Raw genomic sequence first — 23,658 nt, 5'->3', positions numbered from 1 at the left:
CCCTGGCAGGCATGGGGTGGGCACGCAACAGATATTATTTATTGTTATTAATAAAATATGTAAGATCAAAAAGTTTGACAACTTCCAAAAGAAAAAAGGAATACACCTTCCAAAAAAAAAAGCCTACAGATTAGAAGTACAGCTCATCTTTTTGACAATACTTTTTATTTTTATATCCCCGAGCTGAAATTTGCATTTTATTTAAAAGACAAAATATATTCTAATTTTTAAAAAGGTATCGTCAGCCCTGGCCAGTTAGGCACAGTGGTTAAAGCAATGGCCCATGGACCAAAGAGTGGCAGGTTCAATTACGGTCAAGGGCACATACCTAGTTGCCATTTGGTCCCCGGCCCTGGTTGGGGTCGTGCAGGAGGCGACCAATCGATGTGTCTCTCTCACATCGATGCTTCTTTCCCTCTCTCTCTCCCCTCCTACTCTATCTGAAAATAAATGGAAAAGGTGTCGCTGTGCCTCTCCAGAGCACTGCCACATTTGTCACACTGAAATGAGGGAGAAGAAGTCAAGCCAAACCAAAAGCACTTCTCATTGCGAAGGCCAGGTCGCCTGTCATGGGCTGTGGAGACTGTCTCACAGCCCCTGGCACGGATTCGAGATCTAAGGAGAAGGTCAAAGATATCTCTGAATGTGGTGTCAAGGGGCTTGTGGGAAAGTTGGCGGGACTGAGGGTCCCTCACTCCTGGTCTGCCTTTGTCCTCTTGGTCCCAGCCCCCTCCAGGCGGCCAAGGGTATTTTGAGGCCAACCAGGAGCTCTGGGTCCCTTCTATGGTGGGCCCGGTACAGGGCACGTGGATGGGAAGATGGGACTGTGTGTGTGTGTGTGTGTGTGTGTGTGTGTGTGCGCGTGCGCATACGTATGTGTGTACATGAGCTGGTAAAGGATAGGGCCAAACTGATTTTAAAAATGATTAAATATGGTTAATTTCACCTACTTGTTAAACCAGTCCCTTGGGCTTGTCACAAAACAGGTCGACTATTTAGGAAAAGCAAGAGAAGTGAGATCTCCAAGGCCAATCTGATAGAAGATGCTGAGGCCTTTCCCTTTTCTGGCTTGAGAAGAACTTCTACCGACCTCTATTGACCTCCAGTCCCCCCATCCCCAACTCCCACCCAGTTTCCCTGCAGCACAGTCAGTTGTTCTGAGATGTGAAGCCATAGACTGGAGGCCACACTGTCCTCAGCCACAGAGCTAATGCTGGCTGACCCCACTCACACCCACTTTCTGGCTGTGCTGGATGGGCTGCAGAGTGGGGCTGTCCCACAGGTGCCGGCTGGGGAAGCTGGGAAGGGGCTCAGGATGAGGAGGCCTGGAGATGACCTTATGGAAAACCAGCCCCCACAGCCCTGCTAGGCACCAGCCCCTGCATGACACACACTGCAGATATGAAGGGGTTTGTTTACGGCTCATTTCATGAGAGTAATCCACACACCTTCACTCAGAGCCTGTGGTTAACACAGAAGAGACACTGACTCACCAGCAAAGGCCCGTACTCACAGTATAAAACATGCCCCAGACCACTGAGCACAGCACCACAACTGAATTTTAAAACGGAATGATTTGGCCCTGGCCGGTTTTGCTCAGTGGTTAGAGCGTCAGCCCACAGACCAGAGTCTCAGGTTTGATTCCCGCCAAGGGCGTGTACCTCAGTTGCGGTTTGGTCCCTATCCCTGGTTAGGGCCGTGCGGGAGGCAGCCAGTAGATGTGTCTCTCTCACATCGATGTCTCTCTCTCTCCCCCTCTCTGCTGCTCTCCCACTCTGAAGATCAACAGAAAAGTGTCCTCGGGTGAGGATTAAAAAATAAATAAATAATAAACCTGAATGATTTAACCACCTAAGCAATTAATCAACCAAAAAGGGCTTCACAAAATGTCTTTTTGCCCGGCGTCTGGCTGCACCCTGAGAGGGGGGAGGGGGCAAAAGGAGGGAAGACTCCACTGCTGACTCGAGAGGCCAGAGCACAGCCAGTTCACACCCACAGCTGGCAGCTTACCTTTAATCTCACAGGTTCCCTGCACACTGGGTGCTGTAGAAATCCCAGAAAGCAAAGAAAACTCTGGGTTTGGTGTTCATGTCCCACGCCTTGCCCCCGCCCCGCCCCGCTTCAGAACTCACCTGTGTTGATCTCTCTCTCATCGTACACATCCACCTCCAGGAGCCTGATGAGCATGCGGAAGAGGATCCTCAGGAACTGCAGATAGGAGCCAGTTTTTCCCACCTGGTGGAAATATTTTTAATTGGGTAGAGAGGGAAGGAAAAGAGATTTCACACCTGGGCTCTTCCATGTCTCCTGCTCTGAGAGCCCTGAGTGAGGTCCTCATCCACCCACCCCGAGAACTTCCCTGGATTCTTTCCTTCTTGGGGACCCCCGTGGAGGACAGGACCTGGCCCAGCCCTACCTGCGGGGGCCCAGTCAGCAGCAGCCGCCGGGGGTGGCAGGTCCGGGTGCCGGAGTTGGGGTCCGGCTGGTTGCTGTAGTCGGCGTGGTGCTGCCGAGCCGAGGTCCACTGCCTGTAGTAGAGTGACTGCTCCTCGCTGCTCACGTCCTTGTGCAGGAGCGGCCGCAGGGAGCTCACCCAGGCCACGTCTGCGTGGGGCAGCAGGGATGAGGAGGACGGCAGCTTGCCTCCCCGCTGGGAGCCCAGCAGGCTGTAGGCTGCTTTGGATAGGATCACTATTGGGGGCAGGGTGGTGTGCAGGCCCCTGCAACCTGGGGCAGGCCCACTGGGCCATGGGAGAGCTCGGGGACCCGGGGAGGAGGAGGAGGAGGACGAAGGCTTGGAAGCGGTGCTGCTTGCCATCTGGGGGCCCAGGGAATCACACTCCTGCTTCAGGGTCTCCCCAGCTCCCACCGTGCCTGTGCAGACCCCTTCTTCCAGACCCACACTGTTGGCTGGGCTCTGGAAGCTGGGGGTCAGGGGCTGCTTCTGGGACTTGTCCACTGTGCTGGAAGAGCTCACCCCATTCTCCATGATGGAGCCTGAAAGAGAACAGACAGAGCCCACCCTGTACCCACCCTGTGACCCATGCTGAGGTATGCTCCCTGGGCTCTTGGCTCCTCTGGGAAGAAGGGAAAGGCCAGGAGACCAGGCTCTGTGCACCAGCTCCAGACTCTGTGCTGGACATCTTCCCCTTGCCTCCCTCTGCCTGCTGCTCCCTGCTCCCTGCTCCTTTGCCCTGGTTCCTGGTTCCAGGTGGGACTGGCCATTGGGAGACTCTAGCTGGAAGCCAGTTATTTATTCCCTGCTCCCCCCATCCCCAGCCCGCGCAGGGGTCACCAGGGTGGGCAGCCTTTTGCTACAAGGCTTGTGGCGCATGTCATGCTGGCTCTTCTGGTGTCTCCAGGGCCAGCGGTGGTCAGGGCATCCTGGGGTTACCTGTACCACCTCTTTGTAAATAGCCCCGTCATTAAACTTTCCTCAGTTACCGCACTGAGACATGCCCTCTGATGCATTCCAGAACCCTGGCCACTATAGGCTGCACATTCAGGTCCTGCTCAAGTGGCGCTCGTCACTCCTGGGGTCTGAGGACCTCTCACTCTTGGCTGTGGATAGTCTCCCAGGCTGTGGCCATGTGTATGGACGCCCAGACCGCGTGGGGACTGTCTCCATGTGCAGGAGGATGGAAGGCACAGTCTACTCCCGATGAGGTGGTGCTCTCGCCCAGAGATCCCTGCACATTTGGCCAATTCACTGAAAATGTGTTTTCCCCCTAACTGGGCAGCCACTCTTTGGTTTGAGGACAATGCAAAAGCTCATTACATTCAGGACTGAACGCCTTCTCTGGTCTCAGATGGGCGCTTCCCAGGCATGTAGGTCAAATCTCAGCTTTGGGAGAGTCTGGATGAATAGCCAGTAACTGGAGGTTATTGAAACCAAATCACTCCACTTGCTCATGTGATGTTTGTCTTTCTGTACTGCATGTGAGTGTGCCTTTTGCTCGCGGCCCTGCCCTCCGGAGTCCACCTGCCTGTGCACTTTGAGCAGGAGCCTTCCCGAGGACCCTTGGAGTCGGCCTGAGGCTGGGGGGCGCTCAGCGGTGTGAGCACAGGCTGCACGTCAGGTGGTCCTCAAAGGGAGGGAAACTGAATAGCAGAAGGCAAACCATCACCTTTGTGTGAGTCAATCAGACCAAGGCCCAAACTGTGAGCCTTGTGGGGATGTCACCCTTCTCCTTGCCTCTCCCTTACTGATGCCGGCATCCCAAAGCTTCTAGATGTGACGGTCATCCCCTCTTCTGTTATCTTTTCCTATCGGAACCTTTTGCCCTTTTCTGAAGTGGACTCAGAGGGAAACTTGGGGAGCCTGTAACAGAGGGGAAGGGAGGTAGAGCCCCTATCTGTGCCTGAGGGGAAGCAGCGGGGCCTACCCAGTGGGACAGTCATGGTCTTCCCGGCTGAGGGTCACCATCGAAAGACAGAAAACTCCACAGATAACAGTGTCTTCAGTTCCCACAGGGAGCCATCTGACAAGGGCTGAGTGAACAGGAAGACTAGTGCTGCTTTCAGACACGAACGGTGTGTGCGGTTCACCTCTGCCTCGGTGATGGAAGGAGAGAATCGTGGGATGGAAGGAACATGACTGGTGGTTACCTCTGGTAGGGGCTTTTCATTTCTACTCTCTTCTCTATACTTTGTTACATCCTCCAAGTTTTCTGTGTTAAGTTTTATTACTTTCATAGTTAGAAACAAATGAGATACTGCTGCATCTGCTGTCATAGAACTGATCCGAAGACAAGACGTGTGGAGCATTGTCACAGGCTGTAACGTAATGCTGCCCGAGAGGGGCTGGCAGGCTGCACGGTGACCGTCACAGCCAGCCAGGGGCCAGAGCAGCCTTCAGGATACAAACACTTGCCATTAAGTACTTAGATCAGTCATTCATTCATGCATTCATTCGTTCATTCAAACAAACACTTTGTGCCAGGTACTAAGCCAACTAACAAACCTACAGCTTCAGGATATGGAAGAAAGAGAGGGCCTCTGTGCAAATATCAGATGCATAATATCCATGAGATGATCAGGGTAAGAGAGACTAGGGGAAATGTGCAGACTAAGGCTGATAAAATTTATTTACTCTATTTAGCCTATTACCAAGCTCCTCATTAAGTACTTTGTGGCTGCTTAACAGTCATACTGGGAGAGTATCTCTCCCAGGAAGGGAGGTCTAGATGAGATGCCTGAGTCATCAAAGGCTCCTCTGACAGCCTTGAGGGTGTCAGTAGATGCCTCTGCCTTCCATACACCTACCTACTTCCTCACTCCGTCCCTCATCCCTCAAAAGAGAAAAGAGAGTACTGACCCGAGGTCCCAGTGACGGCGCTGCTGTTGCTCTGGGGCCTCTCCAGATCGACCAGCAGCTCATCAGAGTCGTTCTCGCTCACAGTGGCTCTCTCTTGTTCCTTCCCGCTAAGGTCCAGTGCAACAGTGGACCCCCGGATGACCTCTTTTGAGACATAGCAGCACGCCAGACCCACCTCCTGCTCCAGGGCCGTTCGGGTTAAATAGCTTGAATCAATTAACCGGAGGTCACAGTACTTCAAAGACCTGCACAAAAGCAATGGTGTTTTCAGTGAGCCCATCTGGCTGTGCACGCAGTGCTGGTGGATGCTTGGATAGCTGGGTGTCTCACAGCAGTTAAAGTCATGGGTTTCGGCGCCAGGTAATCCTTAATTTAAACCTTAGCTCTGTCATCGCCTAGCTGTTATGACCTCGCCCTAGTCCCTTCATTTTATCCAAGCATAAAACAGAATAACAATGTCTGGCTGATAAGACTACTGTAAGGAATAAATGGCAGGACACATGTAAGACATTTACTGCAATACCTGACACAGTAAGTATTCAGTTAATGCTATTATTATTGTTGTTGCTGTCCAATCTGCAGACCTTATATCCTTGAAGGGACTGGGGACAGCAGATTAAGAAACTTCGTCCAAAAAAAAAATTCTGGTTTCAGGTAGATGCTTTTCCTCTCTGCCACTCTGGCTGCCTGCTTTAATGAATAAACATTTCTCAACTGGGGCTATCTGCCATTCCCCAAATTGCTAGGTGATCTCTGGAAAGTCACAAGAAGGTATCAAGGAAGGCGGTATTTCTTATGTCTCTGAAAAAAATGACCTTCCCACTTGCCAAATTCATGAGATGGTTAAGCATCAGCCAAGTTTTAACCATCAGCTCAGAAGGTCAACTAATCAACAATGAGAACTCGTGATTCACACTGTACCTGGGAAAGGTTTCTCCAAGAGGATCTTTGCCAGTTAGTATCACAATACAAGGCAGACCTTCTAGATCTTGGTATGTCCGAGGGATCCATTCCTCTGGTTCATTTCTTCTCCAGGTCTGTAGAAAGTGACCCATATGATAAACTTAAAACCCCATATTTAAGTTTCTACCTTTTTAAAGGTTTCTTTTTGTTAATCCTCACCCAAGGACTTTTTCTTTTTTTTTACGAGAGAGTGGAAGGGAGGTCTGGAAGGGGAGAGAGAGTGAGAGACAGAGAAACACTGATGTGAGTGGGACATATCAATTGGCTGCCTCCTGCCTGGGCCCTGACTGGGATGGAATCTAACCCTTGACCCTGAGATGCGTAGGCCAATGCTCTAACCAATGAGCAACGCCAGCCAGGATATCAAAGGTTTCTAGGTCCAAATTTTTTATACATATTTGTGCTTCAAAATGACTTCAAGTAAGTGTGTGTGTACATATTTTAATTGCTACTAAAAACTACACACAAAACACTCTAGAAGAATGTGGCCTTTAGTTTTACCTAAATAGGATAAAACAGGAGATCTTGATATACATCGTGCATTAGTCTCACAGGCCAAAGAAACTATGTTAAATACCCCACAAACCCTACAGAAAAAACCTGGTTAAGAGACCTGACTCTAGGCTCTTAAACATACATTCTTCATATAATAAACACTCTTGGGACTGATTGAAAATGACAGCTTCAGTTGTCAATGACTAATAAAAGAATCTCATCAAAACTCCATGAAAAACTGACATTTTCACCAAGGAAATAATAAAGTTAGCCACCCCTGACGGTTATTTTTCCTCTTTCTCCCTTTATCGACTGTCAAAATTTCTGACAAGTAGTAATTGGCTTAAGGCCCCAAAAAGTCTCTCTCAAGAAGCTAAAAATAGAACCAGACCTGGGCCAAGAAAAAACCTGTCCCTTTCTTTTTTTTTTTTTTTCCATTTTTTGTTCAGGTAGAGTGGGAGGGAGAGAGAGGAACAGAGAGAGAGAGAAACATCGATGTGAAAGGAACACATCGAGTGGCTGCCATCCGCACATCCGACCAGGGCCGGGGACAAACTGCAATCGAGGTACGTGCGTGCCCTTAGCAGGAACCGAACCCGGGTCTCTCAGGACCGCAGGCCGACGCTCTAACCGCTGAGCCAAACCGGCCAGGGCCCTGTCCCTTTCTTAAGAGTAACAGAATTAGTCATGACTTCACAAAGACACTATTAAACATCAATTTCTCATATGTATTAACACATATATACATATATACACATTTGTTTATCTTTTTAAAAATGGAATGTCAATCTTGAAAACATGAATACATCAATGAAATGAAAAAAAAAATCTCACCAACTTGAAAAATGTTCAAAAGTAAAAAGATCTTACAGATTCTTTCAATTTAGAGCAGAAAAAAAAAATAGACCATCTCTTAAGTAGACAAGGTGGTTTCTACTTTTTTATAAAGCATGTAGCATCTAACTATGCTTTATATCAGCTTTCTGGCACAAGTCATTATATGAAATGAACTGATATTTCTAAGAATGCTCTGGGAAACAAGGACTAAGAAGTGAGGTGTTAAGTAACACATGCAATTTTATTTTAAAATAGACTGGCACTTCCTTTGCTAAACACAACATGGGATAAAAATAAATCTAACAGGCAAGAAACAATCTAAGAGAGTCTGACCAACAATTTGTTGATGTCTAGAAATACCAGTCTTTCTAAATAAATGTACTGATAATTATTTAAATAAAATGTATATAATGTGTAAAACTGGAAGAACTGTGACCTTGTTCCAAATCTTTTATCATGTATTTGCATAACAAGGGATAATCAGTGGATCTACATAACTGTTCCAAGTTTGAGAGACTTTTTCATGTCTTAGAAAAATCAGTCTATCAAAATGATTTTTAAAAAATATTAGAAGAAAGGTCTCTACAAAAATTCAGTTTTCTATACATTTTCATGTCAAAGGGAACCATGACTTTACCCAGTTAAAGCGGAATCCTGGAAATAGGAATCATTTTACTTATAACCATCACACCGGGGTTCCCCCTCAGTCTATTTTATCTCCCAGAAACCATCCATAGGCCATGGTTCCACCAAAAATAATGAGGTCAGGTTACAGTGATGGGACAACAGGTGTTATGTTTTACTACAAAAGATTTATTTTTAAAAGATCATTAAACAAATCTTGCTTTTACTTTTGATCAACCAGAGCTAGCCAAACCACTACAAATTTTTTTTCTGTAACATTGCTACTCCTGACGAATAAAGGCTGCAGTTCGCAGATGGGTCGACCACGCCAGGATGATGTCACTGTAGAGGCATTTAGGACGACACAAAAGACTAGGTGAGCACTGAGTTCAAGAAAAATAGGGAGCTCAAGCCCAGGGTAACTAATGAGCACTTCACAGGCAGAATGCTTCTGGTGGAATTTAGATTTAAACCTTGTATCCTTCCAAGGTGCTTGTCATCACTTCTAAGTTAACCACAATACATAAAGGATAATTAGAGGGAGGCACAAAATACGACCATCTGATGGAAGAAGAGACATTGGATTTTACACAAGGCTGGAGATAAAAGGCACAGCTGCGCCATCCCCACAACGGTATAGGAGGTTGGTTGGTAACTGAGAAATCGATGGGTGAAGCAGAGACCAGCTGGCAAGCAGCAGTCTTGCTCAGGATGTGACCATTTTAACTGGATTTCATATTCTAACTTCCATACAAATAGAGAGTTTTCACAGGATGGATTAATGTGATCCCGTGTTTTTTGAAAATATGAAAATCTCTTTTGTGTGGTTAGTGCCTGGCAGCTACTCATGCAAATGGAGACATAACAGCTTTGAGACCCCTTTGTGTTTGGTAGCTCTCAGAACAGCAGCTGCACAGACCAATCACCCCTGAAAAGCCCTGCTGGTGATTCTGATGTGCTGACAGCCAAGTTCAGAGCCTCAGGTCTTGATTGTGGCTTTTAAACTATGGCCCAGAGGGGAAAATTACTAGGACCCACTGATTTATACTGACTTAGCAATTGGCACTTTTGAAGGGTCTGAACAAATGACCTAAGACCCTATTAATAGCTACACTTGCTCAGTGTCAGTGGAGACCCAGCAAAGACCCTGCAGCCTCACATCCTTCAAAACCATCTCCCTGCAACAGGTGTGAGGGACTTCACAGAGCAGTGCTGATGACTTGCCTTTCCACATTTTTCACCATTAGCACCATTCATATGGTCTCAGTACCTATGCCTCAATGAGTTACACTGTGAGAAGAGTTTCAGGACTCTTCTTTGTTAGTCATCCTAGGAATTCCACTGGAATGTGGTCCACGACTATAATTTAAAATAGTGATTGTTACATCTATAAATGAAATAGAAATGTTACAATTTCCACTAAATATGGAAGTTCATATTTTTAGATTTATTCGTTCCTGTCAATTATCAAGCTAATACAAGATATATTGTTTTCATTTTGGATTATTCAATTTGGGTTGGCTGACAGAATGTAATATAGTTTATATTTGCAGAATGCTGTGTGAATACTAAATATTGATCCTGAGGTTAGAGCCCTTGAGATCTGACTTGTATTTGCAGATGGGAAACTGCAGCCAAGGGTGAACATGCACATTCCCCAGACGACAAGATTCTTTTAATGAGATGTGTGCCAAAGCAGAGTTTTGTAAATTCAGTTCAGCTCCATAGTTAGTGTGCAAGGTGCAGACACCATGTTGGTCTAAGTCAGACTTACAATACGTAGCTCAGTGCCGAACCAACACGTATGCAGTTATTTTATTAAATGCTTTTAAATGGCTAAAACACCCTGGATTATGAAAGTTCCCAGAAAAACCTGAGCAGGGCATAAGGTAGGGAGTTAGGTGATTTAGGAATTTTTCCCCACTCCCCATGCCTAATAGCAGGTACCTAGGGAAAGCAAGCATCCCCTGGCCATGCAGAGGGGAGTGGGCTTGCTCACCAAGTCCCTGTGTAGGACCAGCCCAAGCCCTGGGGCTGAGGGTCAAAGCAAGTTCAAAGTAACAACAAACTGTTGAAGAATCCACATGCAAGAGGGCAGGGAACCGTTCTACATGAGTATTGAAGATAAAACAATACTTTACCGACTCTAGACATGAGCTGACAGGCTAGATGGATAGAAAAGAATTAGTGAATTGATGCCACTTATTTAAAGACGTACTCCACAGAGGTCAGAGAGAACAACTTACCTTTTTATTTCTTAGAAAACAGATGGCCGTGGGCTAGATGCATCTTGAACAAGGTCAATAAACATGGGGTCAAATTGAGTCATCTCATTTTTGCACCTGCAGTTGGAGAGCATGGAAGACCAACTGCATGCACATGCTAGAAAGGGGGGGGGGGGAGGGACTCGACAGAATCGTAATACACTGGTTCCAATTAGGAAAGTGAACATGTCCTTTCATTTAGCCTTAGTGTGGTCATGAAGATCAGACTGACACATGTGCAAAACCCTGTCAAACTCAGGCCTCTGAACCACTGTGTGGGGTTCCTACGAGAGAAACAAATGGAATTTCGAAGGAGAAATGTCTGTCCATTGCTAACCTTTAATCGCGCCACAAAGTGAGTTGCAACACTGACTTCAGAGGCAGGGTTCCCAAGGATGATCTCAAAGCGATACTGCAGCCCCAGCTTGTCGCGCACCTCCTGCAGCCGCTCCTTGGCTAACATCGCCAGCTGCACAGAGGGCACCCTGATAATGAGCATGTGTCCCCTCCCACTTTTGGTTTTTCCTGGGGCGCTGATGAGGTCATCCATAATGCTGAGTGTTTCTGGTGTGCTGTGGTCTCGGAGGGACGCCATGGTGGTGAGAGCCATCAGAGCCTCTGAGTACTGCTGGATGAGAAGGTAGCAGCGGACGACCATGCTGTGCAGCCTGGGGTACCTTCAACAGAACACAGGGAGCTAGCACTTGGCCACAGGACAGGATGGTACAGTAACGTCTGTGTGGCCAGAACACAGGCCAACCATGGAGGGAAGGGGTTAGTGATCAGTGGTGGGCTTAAGCTCTCTAGAAAGACCTTGGAGCCCACAACACTAAATGGAAAAGTTGAGATTCCAACACCTTTGAGTCAGAACCTTTTAAGATAGGCTCGGTCTATCAACCCCAGCTTCTCCGAGTGTGGTCTGTGTTCCAGCAGTAGTACCACCTGGGATTGTTGGAAATGCCAAATCCCCCACCCCAGATGTACTGATCAGAATCCGTACTTTGACAAGACCCCAGGTGATTTGTATGCCCATTATACTTTGAGAAGCACTGGTCTAGTCAGGTTGATTGTCTTAATGGATTATCCCAGGATCCTAACCTCTTGCTGGTGGCACTGAGTTGGAATGGTGGCATATTGTCAGCTTATTTCTGATACTTACAATTACATTAAAGGAAGCTGACACTTTAATATCATGTCTATAGAGTATCAGACATAAAAAGGGTAATTATTATTACTAATTTGAGGCTAGCTCCACATATAGCAGTATCTTTCCATAAAATGTGCTTTGGTGCTGGAGAAAACTGGGAGCTGACTGGGAAAACAGCACCCCCTAGTGGTGTGGCCTCCTATCACCTGAGTCCTGCTCAGTAAAGGGAACCTGGGAAGGAGCAGGGCTGTATCTCAGCTTCACTCAAATGCTTTTTGATATATTACCACCCCTCACCCCATCTCCTGCCTGGACTTCCAGGTAAGAAGATCATTTTGTTCAAATTGGAAGGTTTTAATAAGGACAGAGCAGGTGGAAAATAAATCTCTCATTTATGTGCTATTCCTCAGAAAGCCAGGTCTGCTGATAAAATGAGTATACATGGGAAAAGAGGACCCACTTGCAGGCATGAAGAGGTGCTGGTCAAGAAAGCAGGCACTGGCAAAATGAGGATGAGTCTGTGAGCTTACTTTCCGGTAGCCAGGTGGTAGCACATGTAGCTGCCTAGCAGCTGGGTAGGCCCATGGAGGATTTCACCTTTGTCCCACTTGATTCTATTTAAAGTAAAACAAGTGGTTCATTGGCCTTGCACAGATAAGCCAGGGTCAAATACCAACTAGGGTGATCAAATGAATTGTGTGGTTTTGAAATACTTTAGAGTTGGAAAGGATCATCCATGTCCTGGGCTCTGACCACTCCACCTTCTCTCACAGGAGGAAAATGAGTTGAGAGACCATGAGAAATTCAGCTACTTTCCCAAGATCATCCAACCAGTTAGAGACACAGCGGGGTCTAGAGTCCACTCACTTCTCTGATAATGTCTTTTTGCATTGCAAGGATTTAGTTGATTGGGGAAAAGCGAAGAAATCCTTCAGTTCAATCAATCTTGGGCCAGTCCCTTCAAGTATTCAATAAACTATAAGTATTATTAGCCTGGGGCAACTAGGTTGGAAGAAGTAAACACAGATGATCCATGTTTAAAGCTTAATGTTTTTTGCTGGGCCATGTAGGAAAGCCCAAGTCAGAACAAATGGTAACTGTGATATACAAGCATTTAGATTTCACACTCTGAGAGAAGCATGAACATAGAGGTGAATCCTTCTGTGTTGCATTAAACTGTAATTGTAGTTTTGTATTATCAAAGTTGATGGGATCATCTATTAAAATACAAGTTACGAAACTCTGAATGATGTTACTGGAAGGAAAGCTACATTCCAAGTTGGTGAATGTAATGGGTAGGAGGGAAACACAGGGGAAGCTCATGGGCTGATTTTGGAAATCTAAGATCACATTTGCTGTGGAAGGATTAATGTCACAGTGTCAGTTAAGTCTTCTCAAATCCAACAGTTGCAAAAATATAAAATCCTACTCCAAGCCTGCTCCTTTACCTGACGCAGCATTTTAACTTGCTGAATGGGATGCATTTACCCGTCTCATTTTTATTTCTCTTTCTTTTTTCTTAGCAATGTTATGGGTCGGGTTGTTACATAGATGACTTGTGATTGATTGGAGCAAATGTTAAGAACTAAAGCTCCTGAAACTTAGAATGTGCTCATCAAATAGAGCACTTGCCCCGTCATCGGATGATCAGACGGAGTACTGTGGAGGGCCGGGAGGGACCTCTACTAGGTTAGGTAAATTCTAATGCCTCTACCTACTCTTTGAGTCCATAATTCAAGGTCAGAGAGGAAAACATAGGAAAACCCTTTACTCTTCTAGAGTTTGATCTGGAATTGGGGGATAAAAAGAAGGCAGAGGAGTCAGAAGAATCATGTCCTTAATTCCTTGGGTTGGGGACTGGAGAAGGGGTAGAAGGAACTGAACTCAGTTATATTATCTAATTGTTCCTTAATTTTCTACAGTCTACACCACTCCAAATGTCTCATAGTAAAGCTTAGTATTTTACCAGGTCATTTAAGGGTACTTGACTGTGGTGGACAGAGGAGAAAAAAGGGGAAAATGTAAAAGTGTGGGGTGTTTGGTGGTGGTGGGGGGCCAGACCTCAGAGGAATGGTCTTTAATAAGCAGATCCTTCTCTGCCCATGTAATCTGGGCGGTAGCAATGATGCATGCTTGGGAGACAATTCCAGGCACGGAAAGTGGTTTTAAGTCCCACTTTGAGTCACCAGGTCCTTTGTTGGTCTTGGATGATCATAGAAAACCCATATGAGTAAAAGGTCATTTTAGGAAAGACTATTTTTATTCCACCAGGCGCATGTCAATTCCACAGCTGGGGCTCCACCTAACTCCCTATGATACTGACAAGACTTTTGGCTATTTTAGACATGCAAGTACAGCTGAAGAAAAGGTTGAAGATTTTCATTTACCTCTCCAAGAGCGTGTTCACCATTTTTTCAAAAGTCTCATCACATCTCAGAAGTGGGCTTGTGATCCCCCACTGTAGAGACTTACTGTACTCATTCAAGCCAAAGTACAGCTTTTCTTCGCAGCTCATGTCCTCCTGATTCAAAATACAGAGCAAAACCCAGTGAGGACAGGATATAATCTGTCTTGTTTTTTAATAGGTTTTAATAACTTATTACACATTGTAATAACCTATTATACAATGTGTAATAGGTTATTTCCTGGAAGGTTAAAAAATGTGAATAAACAAGTGGGACTAGCAAACTAAAAAACTTTGCACAGCAAAGGAAACCATCAACAAAATGAAAAGGCAACCTATGGAATGAGAGAAAACTATTTGCAAATAATACATCTGATGAGGAAGGGTTGACAGTGAAAGTATATAAAGAACTCACACAACTCAATAGTAAAAAAAAAAAAAAAAATCCAACTGAAAAATGAACAGAGGAATTGAATAGACATTTTTCTAAAGAAGATCTATGGATGGCCCTGGCCAGTTTGGCTCAGTGGTGGAGCGTCGGCCTGCGGACCAGAGAGTCCCGGGTTGGGTTCCTGCTAGGGGCATGTACCAAAAATAAAGAAAGAAAGGAAGAAAGAAAGAAGATCTATGGATGGCCAATGGTATGAAAAGGGGCTTAATATCACTAACCATCAGGGAAATGCAAATCAAAATCACAATGAGATAACATCTCACACTTGCTAGAATGGCTATCATCAAAAACACAAGAGATAACAAGTGTTGGTGAGGATGTGGAGAAAAGGGAACTCTTGTGTACTGCTGGTGGGAATGTAAATTAATGTAGCCACTGTGGAAAACAGTATGGAGGTTCTTCAAGAAATAAAAAATAAAGCTACCATCTGATCCAGCAATCCCACTTTTGGGTTTATATTTGAAGGAAATATCAGCACTCCCATCTTTACTGCAGCATTATTCACAACAGCCAAGGTATGGAGTCAACTTAAGTGTCCATCAATGGAAGAATAAATAAAGATGTGATATACAGGGTGAGGCAAAAGTAGATTTACAGTTGTTCATATGGGAAATACAGTAATTAATAAATACTACTAGAATAAACTCTGTTTTGTGTATGCACAACTATAAACCTACTTTTGCCCTACTCCGTGTATATATATGTACATATACACCTATATATGTATGTTTAAGAATGTTCTTCAGCCATGAAAAAGGACATTCTGCCATTTGCAATAACATGGATGGACCTTGAGGGTATTATGCTAAGTGAAATAAGTTAGACAGAGAAAGACAAATAGTGCATTTTATCACCTATATGCAGAATCTAAAAAAAAAAAAAAGTCAAACCCATAGAAACAGAGAGTAGAATAGTGGTTGCCAGGGGCTGGGGCAGGGGAATGGGGAGAGGTTGGTAAAAGGGTACAAACTTTCAGCTGTAAGATGAATAAGTTCTGAGGAACTAATGTATAATATGGTGACTATAACTGATAACATATTGTATAATTGAAATTTGGTAAGTAAAACTTAAATGTTCTTAAAATATATACTTATAGTGATGGATGTGTTAATTAGATGGGAAGAATCCTTTCATAATATACATATATCAAATAATCAAAATGTAGACTTTAAATATCTTACAATTTTATTTGTCAATTATACCTCAATGAAGCTGAAAAAAAAAAATGGTTTCATTATATAACCTGATACTAACGCTACCATCATCTCTAAGGTATAATTGAAATTTCTTTTCACTTCAAATAAACTTAATATGTGATTAGTGGAATGTTGACATGCTTTCTTAAGGCAGAGGGTAAATGTATAGATCAGTGGTTCTCAACCGTCCTAATGCCACGACACTTTAATACAGTTTCTCATGTTTTATGTGGGCGTATCTGCATGTGGGCGGACCCGCCTGGAGACAGATAGAGGAGTCGTGTCTCAGTTCATAAGACCATCGGAAATATGTGTTTTCCAATGCTCTTAGGCGACCCCTGTGAAAGGGTCGTTCAACCCCCAAAGGGGTCGCAACCCACAGGTTGAGAAACGCTGGTATAGATGGATTGTTGTCTCTTTCTTTTGCTCAGACATCGGTGGAAGCTCAGCATTTTTAAGGCTGGCCCTGGCACAAGGTCAGAGTGCCCCCTCTCGAGGCAGCTCTCTCTGTACATATGCTACCTACAGAACTCTCTGGTGATCGACAGACTAAAAAACTCCTCCGTTACAGAAAACTCTTCTGACAGAATTTAATGATGGTAATTCCCAAAATCCTATCTTTTTACAAACAAATTTATTTATTTATTTATTTATTTATTTATTTTATCCTCACCCGAGGACATTTTTTTTATTTTATTTTTTGTTCAGATAGAGTGGAAGGAAAAGAGAGAGAGAGAAACATCGACGTGAAAGGGACACATCGAGTGGCTGCCACCCGCACGACCCAACCAGGGCCGGGGACAAATTGCAACCGAGGTACGTGCCCTCAGCGGGAACCGAACGTGGGTCTCTCTGAACCGCAGGCCAACGCTCCAACCGCTGAGCCAAACCGGCCAGGGCCAAACAAAATTTATTTTAAAAGTAGAATGTATATGCCCTGGCTGGTTTGGCTCAGCGGTTAGAGCGTAGGCCTGAGGTCCAGAGAGACCCAGGTTCGGTTCCGGCTAAAGGTGTATATTTCGGTTGCACTTTGTCCCCAGCCCTGGTTGGGTTGTGCAGGAGGCAGCCACTCAATGTGTCCCTTTTTTTTTTTCTTGGTGGTATGTGTCCCTAGCGGGAACTGAACCCAAGACTCTCTGGTCTGCAGGCCGACGCTCAACCGCTGAGCCAAACTGGCCAGGGCCGATGTGTCCTTTTCACATCGATGTTTCCCTCTCTCTTTCTTCCTCTCTCTCCCTCCCACTCTATCTGAACAAAAAATGGAAAAATGTCCTTGGGTGAGGATTAAAAAAAAAAAAAAAGTAGAATGTATACTTTTCTGCCTTTTTACACAGAACACACAATATTGAATCTATTGTCTTCTTGATGACTCAGTCATCACTGTGAAAATGAATAACTATTTTGGGATGTGACACACAGATTCCCTCAAAAGACCCTGAACAAGCTGCTTTTCCTTAAAATCAGTAGTCCCAGAATATTCAATAAGCTTTTTTAGTTCATTAATCTGCTTTTTTTTTTTTTTATCCTCAGCCCAGGACATTTTTCAATATTTTGTTCAGATAGAGTGAGAGGGAGAGAGAGAGAAACATCGACGTGAAAGGGACACATCAAGTGGTCGCCACTCACATGACGCAACCAAGGTACGTGCCCTTAACGGGAACCTAACCCGGGTCTCTCCAGACCGCAGGCTAACGCTCTAACCTCTGGGTCAAACTGGCCAGGGCTTAATCTGCTTTTTAAAATATACTTTTCCTTCCTCTTTTGCAGTCTTTGCTTTTTCAGTCTTTCTTCCTGTCACACTGCCTGTGCAGTTTAGTCTCATTTTTACTTGTTATTTATTGTGTATTGACATTTTTTTTAAAACTCTCCAATTAATTTCATAAAGGTAATGTAGCAGCTTTAAATGTATACAATAAAAAAAATTAGGTTATCAGAGGAAGAAAAAGTAAGGGTAAGAGAAATAAGATTTGGCCAGGGATAAAGTCAGATCTCTCAAAAATGCATACCAGAAGCTTTTGCACGTTTTGTTAGAAGTGGGCTACAAATTTGGCTCTGAGCTTTTGAGTACCTATTCAAAATGATGAACAACTGTGTGATTTATAAGATCTATAAGATAAAAATAAAGCACTATTTAATTGGCAGCTTTTAATTTTTTGAGGTCCCCCAAACTAGAAACTGTGCTTGTTGGAACATGGTCTTATTTGAGAGTAAATATGTTTTATGAGAGGACCAGAGTATGTTCTTATAAGTCCCGGAGCCTTAAAGCATAGATTGGTAACATCTGTTATTTATTTGTTTTCTTGTTTCTTTCTATGTTTTTGGCTGTGTTCTGGATAGTTGTGTCAAGTAATTTAGGATGAAAAACTCATTCATCTGAGTTTCCCTTCATATCAGGACTGCTGGCACAGAGTTACTGGAAAAGCTGTATATTATATGAATTTGGTCTTCAATTTCCTTCTCATCGTTGGTCTTGTTTCTTTGGGAAAATATAAAATCTTACTCCAAACTTGCTCTTTTCCTATATGCAGCATTTAAACTTGCTGGGTGGGATGTATTTACCTGTCCTCATTTTTATTTCTCCTTTATTCTTAGCAAAATTATAGGGCGGGTTGTTAAATGGATGGCTTGTGATCAATTGGAATCAGTATGGGTTTAAAGAACCAGAGCTACTAAAAATAAGAATTAGCCTGGCTGGTGTGGCTCAGTGGTTGAACATTGACCCATGCACCAAGAGATCACCGGTTCGATTCTTGGTCAAGGCACATACCCAGGTTGTGGGCCCAATCCCCAGCAGTGGTGTACAGGAGGCGGCCAATCAATGTTCTCTGCCATCAATGTTTCTCTCTTCCTCTCCCTCTCTCTAAAAATCAATTAAAAAAATTAATAAAATAAAATAAAAATAAGAATTGGAAGTGAATAGGGTTCTCACTCTGTTATGTTTGCATTGAACTGTAACTGTAGTTTTGTAAGTATTACAAAAGTTGTCATAGAAGTTAATGGAACTATCCTTTGAAATGAGTTATGAAACTCTGAATGATGTTACTATAAACACATGTCCCCAAATATAAACCATACTATGTATCGAATCCTCATATCTTTGGGGAAAACGTTTCCTTCTCTTAAAAAGAAATCTCCCCCTCCCAAAGCCCTGCCCGCGCAGTGACCAGTGCTGCAATGCTCCCTCTCCTCTCCCTGCTGCCTCTACTTTTCCTCCTGCCAAACTCTGCTGCATGGAAGCTGTCCCTGGAAAGTCACCAAGGACTCTGGAGGCCAAATCCAGCGGCCTTTACATGTTAGTCCTGGGCCTCACTGCACTCTCGGCAGTTGTCTTCATTATTTTCTTTCATGATTTTATCTATACAAGCTGCTTCAGTGATCATTGCTTTTGAAGAAATATTCTAAACCCTCATCTTAAAGCCCATACAAACTTAAGCTTTGCCTTCACAAAGATGCACTCACATCAGTCTTTGCTCCTTCAAAATCTCTCATTTGCCTTCTGCGATCAGTCTTTCTCTTGACTTCTTTCCAACTGAGACATCATGTCGCAGATCTGACTTTTCTCTCTTCCCCAATAAGTAAATCAGAAAAGTTACTTCTTCCATCTTTTTTTATTGTCAGAACCACTGTTCTGCCCTGGCCAGTTTGGCTCAGCAGTTAAAATGTCAGCCCGCGGTCCAGAGGGACCCAGGTTCAGTTCCCGCTAAGGGCACGTGCCTCAGTTGCGATTTGCCCCCGGCCCTGGTTGGGTCATGTGGGTGGCAACCACTCGATGTGTCCCTTTCACGTTGATGTCTCTCTCTCTCTCTCTCTCTCTCTTTCTCCCTCCCTCCCACTCTATCTGAACAAAATGTGGAAAAATGTCCTCGGGTGAGGATTAAAAAAAAAAAAGAACCACTGTTCTGATTCAGGTACTTGGTTCATTCTAACCTGAATTATTAGAAAAGCCAGGTGACTGATCTCCCCATTTGTAATCATGTTAACTTAGCCTCTATAGTTAACAAACTGCTTTAAAATATAACCTCTCACCCTGGCCAGGTGGCTCAGTTGGTTGGAGCGTCATCCCATACACCACAAGGTGGTGGGTTAGGTTCCTGGTCAGGGCACATACATGCACTGAGGGTTCAACTCCCTGGTTAGGGTGTGTGTGGGAGGCAACCAAATGATGTTTCTCTTTCTCTCTCTCTCTCTTTCTCCCTTCTTCTATCTAAACATATCCTGGGTGAGGATTAAAAAATAATAATAACAACAATGAAATAAAATAAAAAGCAGCCTCTCAGTATCTCCTAAGGCTAAAACGCATGCGCATCCTCAGACCCAGAAATTTCACTCCCAGGTATATACCCAACAGAAATGCATATATGTCTACTAAAAAGGCATGTGCTAGCATGTTTATAGCAGCACTATTTGAAATAAATGAGTAGGGTGAATAAATGAATTGTGGTGGAGTCACCCACTGTAATCTATATACCACAATAAGAATGAATGTCTTATGACTCATGCAAAATACAGAAGAATCTCACAAACTATAAGGAGCAAAAGAAGCCAGGTACAAAGGAGTATATAGTGAATGATTCTATTTATATAATGTTCAAAACTGGGCAAACCAAACCTATGGTGTAAGAGGCCAGAAGAGTGTTTCCCTTTGGTGGGGAGTTGCTGGCTCATGGGGTGGTTGGTAATAATGTTCTATTTCTTCATCTGGGTGCTGGCCCCATGGCTGTGTTCAGTTTGTGAAAATTCATTAAGCTGTGCATTTACATTGTTAATATAAAAATAAAAGAAACATGTATATTCTGGTATTTCTAATAATGCCATGCCTCTGATAAGAAACCGTTAATGATTGTATAGTGTCGACTTTGCCAACCTGGCACTTAAAGGTTCTGTATATTCCAGGTTTCTTTTCATCCCACTGAATCTTTTCTGAAGAATCCTCTGTGTTCTGCTCTGTGGCCCTGCCCAAGACGTCTGCTGCCGGGAGCGGCCTGGTCTATCAGCTCTTCCTTCCCATTTCAGGCCCATCCTCAGTGCTCTCTCCTCCATGTCACCTTTCCTGGTGGGCCCCAGTGGATACGACTTCTCCCTCCCTTCAACTCCCACAGCATTTTGGTTGTTTGAAATTATCTTATTCAACTTTGTTTTTGTTTTATGTTTCTTTTTTTTTCTGACAAATAAAAATTATACCAAAAATTGAGATATAATAGACATATAACATATTAGTTTCAGGTACAGCAGCATAATAATTCTATATTTGTAGGTACAGTATTGTGAAGTGATCACCAATAAGTCTGGTTAACCTCCATTACCATACATAGTTACAATTTATTCTTTTGTGGTAAGACCTTTTTAAAATTTTTTTATTCCTCACCCAACAATACTTTTCTATTTATCATCAGATACAGTATGAGGAAGGGGGAGAGAGAGAGACAGAGAGAAACATCGATGTGATAGAGCCACATCAACTGGTTGCCTCCCACACGGCCCTGGGGACAAACTGCAACCAAAGTACGTGTCCTTGCCTGGAATCAATCCCTTGACTCAATCCCTCGACTCATTGGTCCCAGGGCTGATGCTCTAACAGCTGAGCCAAAGTGGCCAGGGTATAGTAAAACTTTTAAGGTCTACTTTCTTAGCAGCTTTCAAATATACCATATAGTGTGGTTAATTATAGTCACCATGCTGTACATTACATCCTCGGGACTTGTTTATGTTATAACTGGAGGTGTGTACCTTTTGACTCCCTTCACCCACTTTGCCTCCCCCACAGACCCCTGCCTCTGTTTTTTCTATCTATGTCTTACTCTACTTTGGACAATAGTGATTTGGATACGTACTTTGCCTTCTCCTATAAACCATGAGCTCTCTGTGTATTCTTGGAAGGATCTAACAAGCCCGCATGTGCTCAATAATATTTTTTGAGTTACATTTCTTTGCTTTTCCCAATTGTTCCTTCTTTGGGACACTGGCTTTAGGATAACTAAAGGAGGCTACTTGTTAGAAGCTTCTCCCCTAAATGTGTAAGTTGTTGTAAATTAGATTCAGTGTTTTTACCTTTTCTCCATGTTGATCTCAGTTTCATAGGAATGATTTTTAAAAACTTTAGAGAAGAATAACTCCCATCCCTCAATTATTTTGAATATAATCCTGGGGGTTATATCTTTAATTCATAAATATTTCACTAACTATCTTTAAGATAAGAATCCTTTAAAATATAACCACAATACCATTATTATACCTAAATATTAACTATAATCCATAGCAGTGACTTTTAAGAAAAAAGAATTTGAGGCTGTTTCTCTTATTACTTTGTTCAGAAGATAAAAAGCAGAAGCCGAGTCCTTCCTATCACTGGTGTGATCTCTCTGGAAAAGACTGAACCAACAAGGTAAATTAGGATAGTTCTCTTTCCCCCCAACAATACACTGAAATTTAATATTTAATAGGAGAACTATCTGTTGGATTAAAAACTTTTTTTCCCTTCATCAGTTCTATGGGCAATCTATTCTGTGTCAGGGCAACTTCTTGCGTAGCCGGTTGGCATGCCCTACACTTTAGAGAAAAAGGAACTGTGGTTGCCTCTTATCTTACCCATAACTTGACCACCCATTCAATGGATGGAGCTTGGATGGAGAAGAGACCAACACAGCAAACACTCAAAGCAACCTGTATGTGATAGTGAACACCCTGAGACAGTTCTCAGAAGGGAGGCACTGTTGATGCCAATGTGATTCAGTGACCTGAGCTTGCCTGACTACAAAGAACAAACCAATACTCAGAAAGAAGAGTTCTAAGTCAGAAAAAACTCACCTACTTTATAACAGAATGAAATGCACTGGGTTAATAAATAAACTTATTCTTATGTAAGACATTTCTGGCATCTTTTACTTAGACATGTTTATTTAAAAATATCTAATATGTCAGTATTTCAAAATGAAGGATCCATTGCTTAATGGCTAATATTTATTTTTTTTAAATGAAACTCTTATTTCTTTTCATCGATAATATATTTAGCATACAGTTTATAGGTCTTTGGGATTGAAGGCAAAAAATATCAAGACTTGGATATGTACAATGTTGAGATGGTTCTTCTCAACATATTAATCTCAATGCATCATTGGTTTCAATCAGAAGTCTGTGAAAACTGGTTAAAAGGAGAAATCCAATTACGGAGGAGCATGAGCATAATTAAACAGTGATACAGATGAGTAAGACAGAAACATGACAGAGATGCCACCCTGTAGGACAATAAAATTTCCAGGTCTCAGATTCAAATTAATCAGTTAAAGTCACAAAGATAATCCATAATATTGATGATGGTGTCAGATTACATCATTTTTTGGGGGAACAGCCCATATAGGATGGATAATTTTGTATTTGATGATAACCTAAAAAAGAACCACCTCATCAAATTTATGTAGGACACTATTCTCTTGTTTTTAATATTATGATAACTATAATTATTAAAAGAGAAAGCATTATGTTAGATTCTTGAACTCTTGTACTGTATTTTACAAACCCATGCCATATTTTATTACAAGATTCTGCCCCGAGGAACTAAGAACATGGCTGTGTATTGGAAAGCAGAACAGAGACTCACCGTGCTGTCCAGCTGTATCCAGTGAACCTCATTGCTGGAGCTGATTCGGGACTGTTGGGTCTGTAGAGTGTATGGGAAGGAGCTAACCTGGAGCACCAAGAGGTTGAAAGCATCCAGAACTTCTCTGCAATTAATGACTCTATCAGCTAATCCATGACTAGGTTCACCATGTGACAAAGAGCCCGAAATGACACTGTAAACATATTGAAAGCCACATTATAACACCCTAATTAAATTGATTAGATGCAGAAGCAGACATCAAAATGGAGGCAACTTTTAAACTCCCTGTTTGTTCTAGTTCTTTTTTTTTTTTTTTAAATTCTCACCTGAGCCCTGGCCGGTTTGGCTCAGTGGTTAGAGCGTCGG

General features: G+C 43.4%; 1 protein-coding gene across 1 annotated transcript in view; it reads right to left on the bottom strand.

Annotated features, from left to right (window-relative positions):
- Positions 1–23,658, bottom strand: part of GREB1L (GREB1 like retinoic acid receptor coactivator) — a 171,698-nt gene that overhangs the window by 19,477 nt on the left and 128,563 nt on the right. Inside the window, exons 16-22 of the mRNA XM_036245203.1 lie at positions 23,293–23,485; positions 14,035–14,168; positions 10,838–11,177; positions 6,239–6,354; positions 5,318–5,562; positions 2,417–2,997; positions 2,133–2,235 (exon numbers count right to left, since the gene is read on the bottom strand). Of these exons, the coding sequence (XP_036101096.1) occupies positions 2,133–2,235; positions 2,417–2,997; positions 5,318–5,562; positions 6,239–6,354; positions 10,838–11,177; positions 14,035–14,168; positions 23,293–23,485 (1,712 nt within the window). The remainder of the gene's footprint in view (positions 1–2,132; positions 2,236–2,416; positions 2,998–5,317; positions 5,563–6,238; positions 6,355–10,837; positions 11,178–14,034; positions 14,169–23,292; positions 23,486–23,658) is intronic.

The sequence above is a fragment of the Molossus molossus genome, unplaced genomic scaffold, assembly GCF_014108415.1.
Source record: "Molossus molossus isolate mMolMol1 unplaced genomic scaffold, mMolMol1.p scaffold_m16_p_6, whole genome shotgun sequence".
Taxonomy (NCBI): domain Eukaryota; kingdom Metazoa; phylum Chordata; class Mammalia; order Chiroptera; family Molossidae; genus Molossus; species Molossus molossus.
This window is presented reverse-complemented; position numbering and strand designations above follow the sequence as displayed.